This window comes from Manacus candei, unplaced genomic scaffold, assembly GCF_025592945.1.
Source record: "Manacus candei isolate 608988 ecotype Guabito, Panama unplaced genomic scaffold, ASM2559294v1 h1tg000118l, whole genome shotgun sequence".
Classification (NCBI taxonomy): domain Eukaryota; kingdom Metazoa; phylum Chordata; class Aves; order Passeriformes; family Pipridae; genus Manacus; species Manacus candei.
The window spans coordinates 370,556-387,947 of NW_026138166.1; the positions used below are offsets into that span (position 1 = coordinate 370,556).

The 17,392-nt window shown below is 54.1% G+C and overlaps 1 protein-coding gene across 1 annotated transcript; it reads left to right on the forward strand.

Moving 5' to 3' along the window:
• Nucleotides 1–15,678: 15,678 nt before the first annotated feature.
• Nucleotides 15,679–17,066, forward strand: LOC127462014 (ankyrin repeat domain-containing protein 7-like). Its single transcript, XM_051770271.1, has 3 exons — nucleotides 15,679–16,083; nucleotides 16,513–16,627; nucleotides 16,872–17,066. The coding sequence occupies exons 1-3, from the start codon at nucleotides 15,866–15,868 to the stop codon at nucleotides 17,064–17,066; spliced, it is 528 nt and encodes a 175-aa protein (XP_051626231.1). The 5' UTR covers nucleotides 15,679–15,865.
• Nucleotides 17,067–17,392: the final 326 nt, after the last annotated feature.

The window sequence follows — 17,392 nt, forward strand, 5'->3', positions numbered from 1 at the left end:
AAGGCCCTTCCTCAGGGCCCCCACTCTATTCCCACACACCTCAGTCCACCCCACCACACACACACAGGCCATCATTCCCACACCATTTCTTCCCTTCTTTCTCCTCTAATCCTTCCCCTTTCCCAGTGCCCATGACACTCGTGTCCAGAAATCCCCTTCCTTGACCCCTCAGTCCCAAAGACTCTCCCAGTCCCTTCCAGTTTTCTCCCCTTCCCCATTTCTCCTGCCCCCACCCCTGTCCTGCTTCATTCCCTGGGTCCCCTCCACTGCAATCCCTTCCTCCTCACCTGCATCCCCCACAGTCCCATCCCTTCCACACCCCAATGCCCATCCTGTGGGATCCCCAATTCCCCCTACTTCACCCTCTTTGGGTCCCCTCCTCCTCCCCCCACCCTCCTGCAGGCCCTGAATTCCCCTGGCTCTCCTTGTCTCCATCCCCACCCTGGGCCCTGCAGGAACAGGGATCCCAGGGGAAACTGGGTGCAGTGGGGCTGGGGGAAGCAGAAGGGATTTTCCCCCTCAGACCAGGGGCCAACCATGGGCTGGGGGGTCTGGGGACACCCGTGTCTCTCCCCCAGCCCCACAGGGGCCAATCCTGCTTAAACCTTTGTTCTCCTTCCCCAGCCAATCTCGGGACAAGGAGGAGGTGGATGTGTTGGGGTAAGTCCTGGAGTTGAGATGTCCCCAGTGTGGGAAATGGGGGGAAATGTAGTCCCCCCATCCCTCCTGGGCCTGGGAACACCCCAGTGACCAGTGACACCTCACACTCTCTCTCCAGGGAGGCATGGATATCGGTCGAGTGAAGAGGTCTGAGGTGGGTACCCCAAGTTCTGCTGGGCCCAGACCCTCCCCTCTCATGGCCACCACCCTCCCCAGAATCCCAGTGTGCCCCAGTACAGCCCAGTGTGTCCCAGTCCTGCCCAGTTCGTCCCAGAACCAGCCCAGTGTGTCTCTAACCCTGCCTCTGTCCCCAGCCCCCCGTGGCTGACCAGGTGGAGCTGATGCGCCAGTGACGCTCGGCTGCCTCTCTGCATGTCCAGGTGAGAAATATGGGAGGCTCCTCAGCCCCCCAAAGGAGCCTGGCAGGGCCCTGGGGGGTCCCTGAGCCCTCTGCAGTGGGCAGAGCTTGGGGACAGCAGAGGGACACGCAGGGGGCTGTCCCTGCTCCGTGTCCCGGGGCAGCTGGACAGAGCTGCCCCCAAGCCTTGCCTTGCACTGGGGGCTCTGCAGACCCCCAGGCTCACCGGGAGGGCAGGGAGGGGCTCGGGGAGGTGTCAGAGCATCCCGGGCTCAGGGGCTCTGGGGCCACATGGATCTCAGCATCCAATTCCCTTCTCCTGCCCCAGCTCCCTGCAGACAGACAGGGTGGGGACAAGACCCCTCCCATGTCCCTGTGGGCTCGGGGGGTGACGTTTGGGGCTCTGTCTTTCAGGACTGGAAGTGGTGGTGACACCCCTGTCCTGGCCCCTCCAGCGGCATGAGGAGATGATCATCCCTGGAGGACCCCCCTGATCCCCTGGGTGCCCTGGCAATTTCCCTGCAAGAATCAATAAACCCCTGCAGCAAAACAAATGCTCTGTGTCTGTCTGGGTGTGTCTGTTCCCACCTCCACGGGTGCCTTCCCGTGTCCATGTGTGTTCCCACGTCCCCTGGGGCACCCAGTGGTTTGGGGGCACAGCGGGAAACAGGGTCTGACTGGGGCTGTCCAAGCACCGTCCCCAAGGAGCACAGCTTGGTGTTGGGGCAGGGGAGGGTCAGGGACAATCAGCCAAGGCCCCTCAGTCCTTCCCTGTGCTCTGGGAGGGATGGGAAAGGGGATCAAAGGAGCCAGCGGGTGTCAAATGCCCCCAGATCTCAAGGGCCAGGCTCGGGGCTGAAGGGATGGAGAGCAGCCCTGCATCCAAGGCCATGGGGATAGTGGGGGATGAAAAGCAGGATGGGAGCCAGCAATGGGAGCTCACAGCCCACAACCCCCCGTGTCCTGGGCTCATCCCACAGCGTGGGCAGCAGGGGAGGGGGGTTCTGCCCCTCTGCTCCGCTCAGCTGAGACCCCCCTGCAGTGCTGCCTCCAGCTCTGGGCTCCTCTGGCTGTCTGCAACGCACCCACCTGCAATGGCAATGGCTTGGGGGGATTCCCCTGCCAACCCTGGCATCTCCTGCAGCTCCATGGGCTCCTCAGCACAGCAAAGACACGCACCTCTTGGGGCACTTCCAGAGGAGGCCACCAAGGGGATCCCAGGGCTGCAGCACCTCTCGCATGGAGACAGGCTGAGAGAGTGGGGGTTCTTCAGCCTGCAGAAGAAAAGCCTGTGGGGAGACCTCCTTGGGGCCTTCCTGTACTTCAAGGTAGCTTTTTAGAGACATGTGGGCAAAGGGTTCAGTAGGGCCTGTCACAATAGGACAGGGGGTGAGGGAGTTAAACTAAAAAAGTGCAAGTTCAGACCAGAGATAAAGAAGAACTATTTTCTAGTGAGAATGCTGAAACACAGGAACACATTTGCAGGGAGGTGGTGGATGCCCCATCCCTGCAAACATTCAAGGCCAGGTTGGATGGGGCTCTGAGCAAGGTGATCTAGGAAAGATGTCTCTGCTCCCCCTCCAGGGAATCCCCTGCCCTGTGCTCTTGGCTACCAGAGTGATGGGCAGCTCTCAAAGGATGCAAGTGCCCAGAGAGCAGAGGGAACACACAGGACCTCTGTTAGCAGGGACATCTTCAGGTGAGATGGGAATAGTTTGGATCAACACGCTCAGGCTCCACTGTTTTGCCTCTCTGTGGTTGCACAGAACTGTCAGAAGAGACCGATAACCACGAGGTGCCCCAGTGTCACGGGGTGCCTTTGGGTCCCTGAGGCCCTGCATTGTCACAGGCTCCTCCTTGCCATCAGGAGGCCAGGAAGTGTCAGAGGTGCCCCAGGGCACCAGGAGGTCCCGCAGGTCAAGGGGCAGCCTTGATTCCATGTGTCCCTGGAGTGTCCCAATGTCCCCATGGCTCCAGGAGGCCCCGCTGTGCCACAGACCAGCAGCATTGGGCCGATATCAAAGGACCCAAAAGCGATGTCTCTGTGAACTCTTGAGGGCTGGAAGGAGCTGGGGAGACCCGAAGGCCAAAAAGAGCCGGGCAGAGCCGAAGGCCGAGCCGTGCCCCGGAGCCGGGCAGAGCTGAGAAACAAAAGGAGCCGGGAAGACCTGGCAACAGCATCCCGCCCCGGCCCCGCATTTCAGGATCAAGAAATAGGTTTGTCCAAAAGCAGGTGGGGTGGTGGGAAGGGGCAGAGGCAGCAGAGCCCAGCGCAAAGCGAGCGGCTCCAGGCACGGCTTCTCCCGCCCGCCGGGAGAGCGCAGGGGCAGGAGCCCTTTGCCGGGTCTGGCTCCCGGCGCTGCCGGCGCTCGGCGGCTTTGGGGTTTGGCTTTGGGGTCTGACGGGAGGAATTATTGCTGTGGTGGTGGGTGGCAGAGGGGCTGAAGGACTGGGCACGAGAGGGATGCCTGTCCCCTCAAGGGACAAGTGCACAGACAGGGATCAGGTGTTCCTGCTGGGCTCAGACACCAGGTCTGTCCAGCAGCACCCAGGGAAGGGAGGGAGGATCATCGTGCTCCGTTCCATCACTGTCACCAGGTCCAGTCACAGGGCACAGACAGCAGGTGTAGTGGGTTGGCCCTGCCTGGATGCCAGGGACCCCTAAAGCCACTCTCTCACTCCCCTCTGCAACTGGACAGAACAGAGGAAAAAACCAGCCAAGGATTCATTCATGAGCCAAGAGCTGGCAGAGGTCACTTCCTGATCACCTTCACGGGCAAAACAGACTCCAAGGGGGGATATGAACTGATGCCGAAAAACCTTGGAATAACAGAACTGCTCAGAGACTTGGCATCTACATTCCAGCAACCAAAGACAACTTGGACTGGCTTCTCGCAGAGGACGCTGGATTTCACGCTGCGTTGGCAGACTACAGTGGTGACATTTCCATTCACTTCCCAAAGCACAGACTCTGGGCACAAATGGGGAATCTACCTCTAATGGCCACGTGTCGCTGCCGGCCATAACCCGTATCAGGCATCACTGTTTTTACTGACACGTCTGGACGTCAAAAAAGGCCGCAGTGACATGGATAAATCCTGTCACAGGACACTGGGACAATCAAGTACAGACCATAGACCAAGGCTCTGTACAGGTTTTAGAGCTTGCTGCTATCTGCATAGCCTTTGAGTTGTTTTGTGAGCAGCCACTGAATATCATTACTGATTCGTGTTATGCTGCGGGGTTGGTTTCACATCTCGAGGCCTCTTTCCTTTGAGATGTCACTAATCCTTATTTGTTCACAGAGATACGTTCTATATGGTCCCTTGTCAACCACAGAAAATTTGACTTTTACATAATGCATGCCCGCTCCCACACAGAACTGCCAGGGCCCAGAGCAGAGGGCAATCAAAGAGCAGATGCTGCTGCTGTGGTTGCTGCAGTTCCCAAAACTCTGAGCAGGCCAAACTCTCCCACCTATTCTTTCAGCAAAATGCACGCTCGTTAAAGAGGCAGTTCCAACTCACAGTGAATCAAGCTCGAGGTATCAGCATGTCATGTCCTGACTGGCAGCAAATTGCCCCAGTGCCATCTGAGGAAGGGGTTGATCCCCGAGGCACAGCAGCCAATGGAATTTGGCAAACGGACGTTACTCACAGAGCTGAACTTGGTCAGCTAAAGTATGTCCATGTCACAGCAGACACACATTCCAAACACATAAATGCCACTGCACACCCTGGGGAAAAGGCAAGGGATGTTTTCCGACACTGGCTTAGTTGCTTTGCAACTTTGGGAATTCCAAAAACCATAAAGACAGACAATGCTCCTGCCTATTGTTCCTCAAAGGTCAAAACATTTCTCATGGATTGGGGGATATTTCATTCCACAGGCAGACCACATTCACCCACGGGACAAGCTATGGTGGAGAGAGCACACTGCACATGGAAGGGAATGCTGCAAAAACAAAAAAGGGGGGAATCTATCTATAGTCCCAGGAACACCTGTGGAAAGCGTCATATGTCCTAAATTTCTTAAACTGTGATGACACAGATCACAGCAGGTAACGAGTGTCAACACGAATCTCAGGTACTTTCCTCTCCCAAACCACCAGTCATGATAAATATTTAATATCAGGGCAATGGTCAGGACCAGTGGACCTCGTAACGTGGGGGAGGGGAGATGCCTGTGTATCTACAGGTAAATTACAATGGATTCCTTCCAGATGTGTCAGGCCTTATATTAGCCCTTCTTCAGAGCAAGAGCAATCAACAGAAGTGACAGATGAAGAAACTGGAATCGAAGAAACACATAACTAATGACCACTACCAGACCTGAACTACGTGACTGAAGTACAGAGGCATAATAAAAGGCTTAAGTGTGCATGTGTGAGGAGAGACTGAGAAGTGGCCACCTACGTATGAATGAGGAACGTTGTGTGGACGTACGTATGAGAGTGAATTCAAACCCACTTTATGCCAGAGATGCCTTAAATAAAATAGTCATACAATAACACTACCTCAACCCCAGTAAATACAATTGAACACAACACCCATAACCTGACACACTTCCCTTTGAGATAAAATTGATGCTTCTCTCCCAGTTACACAAATACCCTCAGATAAAACGTCTTACACAAACCACATTTACAAACCCTGAATAATTGAAAGTGACACAGTTAATAAGGTTGTGACCAGTTTTAATAAAGGCCTTACCGCATTAGGCCCTGGTTTTTATAAATGCTTAAGAAAAGTTTGTTTATGTTAAGAAATGTTTAGGAAAAAGGTTTAAAAATTGTTCTGTAACTCGTTCTAATTATAATAAAGGGGAAATGTAGTGATTTATATTACAGGAAGTGCCACAAGGCACTCTGGGACTTGTAGTTCCTTCGGTGCTCTGCTGCACATGCACAAGGAGTGCTCGAATGTCACTGGCTGAGAGGTCACGTCATGACGTGTCACAGTTTGGACTGTCTGTATCAGCTCATGTTGTTCTTAATAAATTTGATTCAGCCGCATGCCTTGTGTGTAACTGGGTCCGTGCCCACACAAATCACACATGGGACTCAAGGGTGCCTGGAGGAAAATGACTGGATGCTTTTCAGAAGCAATGAAGTGCCTTTTTTCTTCTTCACAGCATCCAGGATGTCAGACTGCTTTGAGCCATTTTGTTGTTGTCCATTTTGTTGTTGTTGTATTGATGTGTTTTATATTTGCATTCCTTTTTTTTCTTCACTTGTGTTACTGTTTTCCATAAAGGACTGTCATTAGTCATTCCATTGCTACACCAGTACCTACCATTGCTGTGTACAGACACACTGAGGTGCCACGATCCCTGTGTATTTCAAGAAAATCAAGTGCCCTGCAGTGACCTGTGTGTCCAAGATGCTTCCTCAGCCCTTCTCTGGAGCTGCAGGGGCAGTGCCTTTGTGCAGAGGAGGAGGGAAGAGATTCCCAGTCCAGCAGCAGGGCCAGGGCCAGGGGCTCCTGCTCTTTCCACAGTTGCTCTTTGCAGCTCCACACTCCCCTTGCCAGCCCTCTGTGGGTGCAAGGCCTGAGTGCTCCGGCAGCTTGGGCACAGTCCTGCTGCGTGTCCGTGCTGGGATCACTGGCAGGGACAGGCCCTGGCACTGCTGGCACAGTTTGGGGGCACAGCGGTGTGCTGGTTTAAAAGTTAACCAGCAGGGGGAATGAACCCAACTCAAAGGAGAGATTATAAGTCAGAATAACAATTTATTAAAATAATACAGTAAGTACAATAATACAAACAAACAATTGGTCTCAACCCACAAAAACCCAAATGTATAACCCAGTACCCTGGGGCCTGAACAAAGTGGTGTTCCTTGGGCCCTGTTTGAGTCCAAAGTAAAGGGAGAGGGGAAGAACCTGCTGGTGGGAGAGCTGCTGCAGTCTGGCCAGAACTGGTGATCGCAGTCCAGTGGTGGTCTAAGTCTGGTTGAGAGCGATGAGATGCAGCCGTCCTCTGGATCCCACGAGTGGGTTGAAAAAATGTTCCAAAACTCCAAGATTATATATCCTCCAGTTCAGGCAGGAATGCTTGGTACTCCCCTCAGGGCGGGGAGTTCACAAAGGGTGTGAGGACAGAAACATCCTTCTATCTCACAGGCCTCTTAACACCTAGTTTATAGCCTGAGGAGTCAGGCTCTATGGGTAGAGGGTGCGAATAGTCTATTGACAACAATAGTCTAGTTTCTGGGAAATGACATGGAAGGCTATAGAATACAGTTTTGGGTTACACCCACCATGCTCTATGGGCAGAGGGTGCGAATAGTCTATTGACAACAATAGTCTAGTTTCTGGGAAATGACATGGAAGGCTATAGAATACAGTTTTGGGTTACACCCACCATGATGAACTGATCTCAGCTGTCCTAACTAGGACATTATCCACCCCTTATTCTATGCCATCCATGTCATGCCCAAATTAACCCTCTTTAAAAACTATATCCCTTTAAAACTATATACATCTATCTATCTATCTATCTATCTATCTATATATATACAATGAAACATTACAGACCATTCTCACTCAAAATTAGGTCCCCTTGTGGTACACAACGTGTCTCCCCATCTTTTTGCATTACCCACCACGTGGAACCAGGTCCCTGAGCAAAAACAATCCCTCGGATGGGTTTGCCTTTGCTTGAGGTGGGACTAATCCAAACAGTCTTCCCTAACATTCCTCTCATATGTACCACGGGGACTTTATCTCCATCTACAGTATGCAAAAGTTCTGATTGGGCAGGGCCAGCTCGATTGATGGAACCTCGGGTGTTGACCAACCAGGTGGCCTTTGCTAAATGCAGCTCCCAGTGTTTGAGAGTCTCCCCACACAGTGCCTTCAGAGTGGTTTTCAGCAGTCCGTTGCACCGCTCAACTTTTCCAGCAGCTGGTGCATGGTAGGGGATATGATACACCCACTCAATGCCGTGCTCTTTGGCCCAGGTGTCTACAAGGCCATTCTTGAAATGGGTCCCATTATCAGACTCAATTCTCTCCGGGGTGCCGTGTCGCCACAGGACTTGTTTTTCAAGGCCCAGGATGGTATTCCGGGCAGTGGCATGAGGCACGGGGTATGTCTCCAACCATCCAGTGCTTCCTTCTACCATGGTCAGTACGTAGTGCTTGCCTTGGCGGGTTTTGGGGAGTGTGATGTAGTCAACTTGCCAGGCTTCCCCATACCTGTACTTTGACCACCGTCCACCATACCATAGAGGCTTCACCCGCTTGGCCTGCTTGATGGCAGCACATGTCTCACAGTCATGGATGACCTGTGAGACAATGTCCTTGGTTAAGTCCACCCCTCGGTCACGAGCCCATCTGTATGTTGCATCTCTCCCCTGGTGACCGGAGGCGTCATGGGCCCATCGAGCCAGAAATAATTCTCCTTTGTGCTGCCAATCCAGATCTACCTGAGAGACTTTAATCCTGGCAGCTCGGTCCGCCTGCTCGTTGTTATGATGCTCCTCATTAGCCCGTTTCTTGCCTACATGAGCGTCTACGTGACGGACCTTCACACTCAGCTTCTCTACCCGGCCAGCGATGTCCCGCCACATCTCCGCCGCCCAGATGGGTTTCCCTTGGCGCTGCCAGTTGGCCTTTTTCCATCGCTCCAGCCATCCCCACAGAGCATTGGCCACCATCCATGAGTCAGTGTAGAGATAGAGTCTTGGCCACTTCTCTCGTTCAGCTATATCCAAAGCCAACTGAACGGCTTTAAGCTCTGCAAACTGACTTGACCCACCTTGTCCTTCGGTCGCTTCTGCAACTCGCCGTGTGGGACTCCATACAGCTGCCTTCCATTTTCGGTTTGTCCCTACAATGCGGCAGGAGCCATCCGTGAAGAGCACATATCGCCTTTCATCTGCTGGTAGCTTGTCATATGGTGGGGCCTCCTCAGCCCGTGTCACCTTCTCCTCCTCTTCTTCAGAGGATAGTCCGAAACTCTCACCTTCGGGCCAATTGGTGATAATTTCCAGAATCCCAGGGCGATTAGGATTCCCTATCCGGGTTCGCTGCGTGATCAGAGCGATCCACTTACTCCACGTGGCATCGGTGGCATGATGTGTGGAAGGAACTCTTCCCTTGAACATCCAGCCCAGCACTGGTAGTCGGGGTGCCAGGAGGAGCTGCGCTTCGGTGCCGATTACTTCTGAGGCAGCTCGAACTCCTTCATAGGCAGCCAGGATCTCTTTCTCAGTTGGTGTATAGCTGGCTTCAGATCCTTTGTATCCCCGACTCCAGAATCCCAGCGGTCGTCCTCGGGTCTCCCCAGGCACTTTCTGCCAGAGGCTCCAAGAAGGGCCATTCTCCCCGGCTGCGGTGTAGAGCACGTTCTTCACGTCCTGTCCTGTCCTTACTGGCCCAAGGGCTACCGCATGGGCAATCTCCTGTTTAATTTGTTCAAAGGCTTGTTGTTGTTCGGGGCCCCACTGGAAATCATTTTTCTTCCGTGTCACAAGGTAGAGAGGGCTTACAATCTGACTATACTCGGGGATATGCATCCTCCAAAAGCCCACAGCGCCTAGGAAAGCCTGTGTTTCCTTCTTGCTGGTTGGTGGGGACATGGCTGCTATTTTGTTAATCACCTCCATTGGAATTAGGCGGCGTCCATCTTGCCACTTCACTCCTAGGAACTGAATTTCCTGAGCAGGTCCCTTGACCTTACTCCGTTTAATGGCAAAACCGGCTCTTAGGAGAATCTGGATTATCTTCTCTCCTTTCTCGAAGACTTCGCCCGCTGTGTTCCCCCATACAATGATGTCATCAATGTACTGTAGGTGCTCTGGAGCCTCACCCTTTTCCAGTGCAGTCTGGATCAGTCCATGGCAAATGCTGGGACTGTGTTTCCACCCCTGAGGCAGTCGATTCCAGGTGTACTGCACACCTCTCCAAGTGAAAGCAAATTGTGGTCTGCACTCCGCTGCCAAAGGAATGGAGAAAAAGGCATTGGCTATGTCAATGGTGGCATACCACTTGGCTTCCTTGGACTCCAGCTCGTACTGGAGCTCCAGCATGTCCGGCACAGCAGCACTCAGGGGTGGTGTGACTTCATTGAGTCCACGGTAATCCACCGTCAGCCTCCACTCTCCGCTGGACTTACGCACTGGCCATATAGGGCTATTAAAGGGTGAGCGAGTCTTGCTGACCACCCCCTGGGTCTCCAGTTCGCGGATCATCTTATGTATAGGGGTCACAGAGTCTCGGTCGGTGCGGTATTGCCGACGGTGCACTGTTGCTGTGGCTATCGGTACCAATTGTTCTTCAACCTTCAGCAGTCCCACAGCAGAGGGGTCCTCTGAGAGACCAGGCAAGGTGTTCAACTGTCTAATTTCCTCCGTCTCCACAGCAGCTATGCCAAAAGCCCAACGAAGTCCTTTTGGGTCTTTGAAATACCCACTCCTCAGGTAATCTATGCCAAGGATACACGGGGCCTCTGGACCAGTCACGATGGGGTGTCTGTGCCATTCCTTCCCAGTCAGGCTCACTTCAGCTTCCAGTACAGTCAGCTGTTGGGATCCCCCTGTCACCCCAGAAATGGAGATGGATTCTGCCCCTACGTATCTTGATGGCATTAATGTACATTGTGCGCCAGTGTCCACTAAAGCCTTATATCTTTGTGGCTCTGATGTGCCAGGCCACCGAATCCACACAGTCCAATAGACTCGATTGTCCCTCTCCTCTACCTGGCTAGAGGCAGGGCACCCCTAGTCCTGGTCATGGTACTCATTGTGCTCTTCTTGTGGGTATGACCTGGAGGTCCCTTCAAGAGGATCAGACGTATCATCATTCCTGTACCGTCTGGAGTCTTGCCCACGAGAGACTGGAGCAACGTTTACCCTTGAAGAGTTCTTTATGGTATTTGTTCCTCTTTTCAGTTCATGTACCCGGGCTGCTAAGGAAGAGGTGGGTTTCCCATCCCACTTCCTCATATCTTCTCCATGCTCACGGAGGTAAAACCATAGATCGCCACGTGGAGTGTACCTTCTCTCCTTAGCTGGGGGACGCTGGCTCCTGATAGCAGAGACTCTTGTTCGTCCTGGCGAGATATGGAAAATCCCTTCCTTAATCTCTTCTCTTAGCTTCTGGTGTCCCTCTTCAATTTTCTCTTCCAGGTTTCGGACGTGTTCAGCCAGTTTGGTTTCCACAGATGAGACGTGGGCTCGTAATGGGGCGGTGACAGTGTCTTCATAAATCCTGAGTTTGCTAACCAATGCTCCCACCTTGTCCTCTCCCTCCCTCCATTGCAGCGTTGCTAAGTAGCGGGAATACATTTCTGGCCCGAGTCGTGCAAACTTTAACCACATTTGGGAGGTGCACTGTACGCCATCTGGACTCTTAGGGAATCTTTCATCCTCTGAAAAGATTATCTCCAGTACAGCTAACTCCCTTAAGCACCGGATACCTTGTTCCATCGTGTTCCACTGTCCTTGCTGTACGTGGAGGTCCTCCTTGCAAAGGTATCTCTCCCTCACACTGGACAACAGTCGCCGCCAGAGGCTGAGAGTTTCCTGCCTCCTTCCAATCCCCTGATCAATGACTACATCTCGAGACAGGGATCCCAGCTGTCTGGCTTCACTCCCATCTAGGATCGTATCGTTAGCTGCGGCATCCCAGATTCGGAGCAGCTAGGTCAGAATGGACTCGTTCGCCTGTCGTGTGAACTCTCTCCGGAGCTCACGTAGCTCACCCAGGGATAGGGACCGAGTGATTATTTCTGGCTCTGTCTCCTCTGGTGGATGTGAAGGTCCCGCCTCTTTGTCATCATTTGCTATGCGAACTGATTTAGTCTTTGATTTCCTTTTCTGGACAGGGGCGACTGCTATTGGTTTTGCTTGTTCTTCTGGCTCCTCGATGGTTTGTGTGGACACGGTGCTGGTTGGTTCATTTCTTTCTCCCTCTGACTCAGCTGTGGTTTGGGTGGACGTGGTGTCTGCGGATTTGGTCCTTCTCTCCTCGCCCTGACAGTGCTGTATCATGTCAAGCAGTGCCCGGTAGGCAGTGGCCAGGGCCCAGCAGGTTGCTGTGAGCTGGCCATCTCTGGAGCTGCCAGAGCATTTTTCCTTCACCAGTCTTATCATGCTAACAGGATCCTGCAGTTGTTCAGGGGTGAATTTCCAGGTCATTGGAGGAGAAAACTTTTCCAAATACTGGCTGATGGCCTCCCACTTCCCGTGCCATTCAGCATTATCTGCTCCCAGGGCAGGTGTCCAACCAACCTCCCTAAAAGGCACTTTTCTGACCCTAAACATGGTGTACACAGTACAGAGCAGACAGAGCAACACTAACAATAACATTATGCTGTCCTTAACATCAAAAGGGAACTCAATATTTTCAAAAACTGTTTTAGCAGGTCTGAAGGGGAAGAAGGAGGTGGGAGGCTGGAAACCATCCACCCCTGTTCCCCCAAAAAGCTGGGTACGATTTTTAATGAGGCCCCAGAGGTAGCAACCCAAACCAGGACAGGCAAACAGGACTGAATACACATTTACAATGAAACTCATTGCTTCTGATGTTAGAATGACATAAACATAATATATTAATAAAACAATTTGGATCCCTCTCCCTGGTCTTAAAGAGAGCATCAAAACAGGCAAATAATACGCCATCTGTGGAAATATGAACAGGCTCAAATACAACATCCATGTGAGTGCATCAAACAACATGGTGATCAGGGAGTTTCTATATTCAAATAGACAAATGCTTCAAATGAAATTGTGATTCTGACTTCTCTCTCTCTGCCCGACGTTTGGGCGCCAAAATGTGCTGGTTTAAAAGTTAACCAGCAGGGGGAATGAACCCAACTCAAAGGAGAGATTATAAGTCAGAATAACAATTTATTAAAATAATACAGTAAGTACAATAATACAAACAAACAATTGGTCTCAACCCACAAAAACCCAAATGTATAACCCAGTACCCTGGGGCCTGAACAAAGTGGTGTTCCTTGGGCCCTGTTTGAGTCCAAAGTAAAGGGAGAGGGGAAGAACCTGCTGGTGGGAGAGCTGCTGCAGTCTGGCCAGAACTGGTGATCGCAGTCCAGTGGTGGTCTAAGTCTGGTTGAGAGCGATGAGATGCAGCCGTCCTCTGGATCCCACGAGTGGGTTGAAAAAATGTTCCAAAACTCCAAGATTATATATCCTCCAGTTCAGGCAGGAATGCTTGGTACTCCCCTCAGGGCGGGGAGTTCACAAAGGGTGTGAGGACAGAAACATCCTTCTATCTCACAGGCCTCTTAACACCTAGTTTATAGCCTGAGGAGTCAGGCTCTATGGGTAGAGGGTGCGAATAGTCTATTGACAACAATAGTCTAGTTTCTGGGAAATGACATGGAAGGCTATAGAATACAGTTTTGGGTTACACCCACCATGATGAACTGATCTCAGCTGTCCTAACTAGGACAAGCGGGAAACAGGGTCTGACTGGGGCTGTCCAAGCACCGTCCCCAAGGAGCACAGCTTGGTGTCGGGGCAGGGGAGGGTCAGGGACAATCAGCCAAGGCCCCTCAGTCCTTCCCTGTGCTCTGGGAGGGATGGGAAAGGGGATCAAAGGAGCCAGCGGGTGTCAAATGCCCCCAGATCTCAAGGGCCAGGCTCGGGGCTGAAGGGATGGAGAGCAGCCCTGCATCCAAGGCCATGGGGATAGTGGGGGATGAAAAGCAGGATGGGAGCCAGCAATGGGAGCTCACAGCCCACAACCCCCCCATGTCCTGGGCTCATCCCACAGCGTGGGCAGCAGGGCAGGGGGGTTCTGCCCCTCTGCTACGCTCAGCTGAGACCCCCCTGCAGTGCTGCCTCCAGCTCTGGGCAGAGGGCTGGCTCGTGTCCCATTTGTCACCCACCAGCACCCCCAGAGCCCTCTCCCAGCAGGTTCTTCCATCCCTTCCTCCCCCAGCCTGCACCGATCCCGGGGCTTGCCCTGACCCGGCTGCACCACCTTGGTCTTGTCCAACCTCAGCAGATTCCCGTGTGTGCCGGCAAACGGGGGGAAGGGGAATTCACCCGACTCTTGGGGATTTGTTTGTCTGCTGGTGCCCCAGGGCAAAACAAAACCCTGTCAGTCCCATCTAGTCTGTCCCATATTCCACCCAGGAACCCTCCACCAAACAGATCCACCAGCTGGGGGGAATTCCAGGGCCCTTCTTCAGGGACTGATAGTCTTTCCGTGATTCTGTGCAGAGGGTGAGCAGTGGCCACCAGCAGAGCAGGGCCATACCCACAGTGCAGCCTGTGCAAAAGCACACACAGCATAGAGGGGCTCCTCCGCAAGAACCAACGGCAGTCGCCATCAAGACTCCAGGATGTGTCCTCGTTTTCTTCTGTTCCCCCTGCCGGCTTTGCTTCTCCCATTCCCCCATCCCAAGGCTGTCCCCTCTTCTTCCCTCTGCTTGCCTCTGGGACAGGCTTTCTTCCCGGGCTGGGAGTTAAGACTTCTCTCTCTGCCCTCCATCTGAGTGCAAATCAGTCCAGCAGACATCTTCAAGGCCGAAAGAGAAGCCAGGCCTGAAGGCCGAGCCAGAGCTGTCCTCTGCTCCCTTCAGCTCTGCTCACAGCTGCATCTTCAGCCTGTCCCAGAGGCCAGGCAAATGTGTGCCCTTCCTCCGGGAAGGCTTGAAGCACAGTGGTGTTAAGATCATGGCCTCCAGGTGAGCTATTGCTACTACTCAGTTGCCAGACTCTTGCAGTGCTTTCGAGCCCTCCTCTTTGTGTTCTGGGCAGAAGATAGTGAGTAAGCTCCTGGTAGCCTTAAAACACAGGCAAATCCCTGATCCCGTGGGAAGCAGATCAGTTTGTAGCCCATAAAGAAAAAGGGAAATTTCTTCAGCCTGTTTGTGGTCCATTGTAGTGTCCCTCCGCTGAGAAAGCTGGTGCAGAACCTCTGATCTTTCAGTTGGTGTTGTCATCGAGACAAAGTGGGTCAAGATGTGTTTGAAAGTTTCTTCCTGCCCTGCTGTGTGCTGCCCGTTGGCTGGTGGAGGAGCAGAGCAGAAATTCACTGTTGGCATCTGGCAAAGCAGCAGGAGAGAGCAGTTGTGAGGGGGAGAGGGGGTGAGGTGTCTGCTCTTCAAGAGGGACAAGACAAAGGAGTTGGGGAATTGTCCTGGAACTCTGGCCTGGCAGGCTTGGAGCGCTGGGTGGGCATTTCTTGAGAGCTGTGGTGGCCCCACTTCCTCCTGAGCCTCATTTGATGGCAGTGTGTCCAGAGGCAGCCCGGCTCCAGGCTGAAGCAAAAAGCCAGAGCGGGTGATGCGGGAGCTGCTCCAGCGCCTACCGCAGCCTCCGGCCCGGTGGGAGCGTCCCGGGCCCTGCCCCGGGCGCCCTGAGGCGGGGCAGTGCCCACTCCCGCCGGCCGCCCTCACAAGGCCCAGGCCGCCTCCTTGCCACAAGGCCCAGCAGGGCCGCCCTCACACCTGCCCCGCCCTGCCCTGTCCCGCCCGGCCCCACCCTGCCCCGTGGCCTCTGTCACACCCCACGCTGACGTGCTGAGCCTTCCACCAGCCATTGTGACGCCACAGGCGCCAGTCGGGCACGGCTTTGTTGGTGCCCGCAGCCGGCGCTCAGAGCTGCTGTAGCCTCTCGGGGAGCAGCAGCACATCCCGCTCGGGGAGCATTGCGCGCCTGCATCGCCGTCTGGGCAGCTGCAGGCCACGACCACTGCGCAGGGCGACCTCGTCTGCCTTGTGCTTCATACCCTGTGCCCGTCCTTATTCTCGCCCCTTTGTCACCCTCCCCCTAAACCTCGCCCCGTCCCATTCCTCATCCCCACTTGGCTCCCGGCAGCCCGCCGGGGCCTTCTTGCCCTTCCTGCTGCTGGGAGCTCCAAGCAGGGCCATGCCGTGGCTTCTGAGCAAGAAGCGACGGCAGTCGCCCTCCAGCAGCCCCAGTGGGCAGCCCTGGGCTGCCACCAGCTCCAGCAGCGCCTCCCAGCTCCGGGAGCAGGGGCTGGGCAGGCTGCACCGCGCGGCCGCCCGCGGTGACCTGGGCTGGCTGAGGCGCTGGCGCTGGTACGTCAAGGTAGTCGGCATCGACAGGCCAGACCAGGAGATGCGGTGAGTTCTGGGCCACGCTGATGGCACACCTTGCCTGCTCCTGAGCCAAGCTGCAGTAGTCCTCGGCAGCCCTCTCTTAGGGACAAGGCTTGAAAAGTGACATTTGCCCTGTCAGCTGGGACAGGGAACTCTTGAGCTTTTCACTGCTTGCAGCTGCCGCCCGGGCTCCAGCGCTGCTGCAAACGCGTGTTGCCCACCTGCCCCTTGGCCGTGCTCTCTCTGCAGGGCTGTTCTGCAGCTGCTCAGCCCTCACCTGTTCTCTTCTGCCCTCTGGCTCATCAGGGCAGGGTTGCAGCAGCAGCAGCAGCAGCAGCAGCAGCAGCAGCAGGAGGAGCAGAGTCCGGGCAGGGTCCCCAGGGTGTTGGGTACAGACACAGCTTGGGCTCGTCCTTTGTCTGTCGGGGTTAAGAGAGTCTGTTTAATTTTTAGGACACCTCTGCATCTGGCTTCGGCCAATGGCCATGCAGATGTCGTCAGATATCTGCTAAGGAAGAACAGCCAGCCCAACCTCGCTGACAGCTTCAAGAGAACGGCCCTGATGAAGGTGTGTGCAATGCCTTCTGAGCTTGGAGGTGGGGCTTAGTGCTGGGGTGTTAAAGGGGAGGTGTCTGGCAGGATTCCTTGCAGGGCAGGGCCATAGAAACACGCCTATTGCAATGGGCACGGCACAGCCTCTGTTAGCTGATCTTTGAAGATGGTCTTCTATGGCAGCACTCAGGAGCTGAGGGAGTTGTGACAGAGGGGGATGAAAAGTTGGAAGCCTTTCCCTTTTGGTGTGTTGTTGCCAGGCAGTCCAGCAGGAGCAGGAAGAATGTGTTGCTGTTCTGCTGGAACACGGTGCCGACCCCAATCTGGCAGACGCTGACGGCAACACTGCCCTTCACCTGGCTGTCCTCTCTAAAAACACAGCTGTAGCAGGGCTGTTACTGGAGCATCATGCCAACAGTGATGCTCAGAACCAGGTAACCTTGGCACGGGGCTAAAGCTGCTCTTTCCAACAGCTGCAGAGCTTGTCTGTGTCTTTCTAATGGGGATTCTTTCTCCTTTTAGTGGGGATTTACCCCCTTGAAACTTGCAGTCTTGCAAGAGCACGAGGAGATTCTGGAGTGCCTTGTGAACAAAGCAGCTGACAGGCCTGCTCAAGCCCAGGGGGAAAGGTGAGGGCTTTGTCAGAACAGCACCCGGGTGTTCTGGGTAGTCTGCAAGTGTGACCCAGACGAGGGGCGTGGCAATGAGCTGGGAAAAAGAAGGAGCAGCCCCGTGGAAGCAGTTCCCCGTGGGACTGGTAAATGCAGGTCTGCCCTTGGCT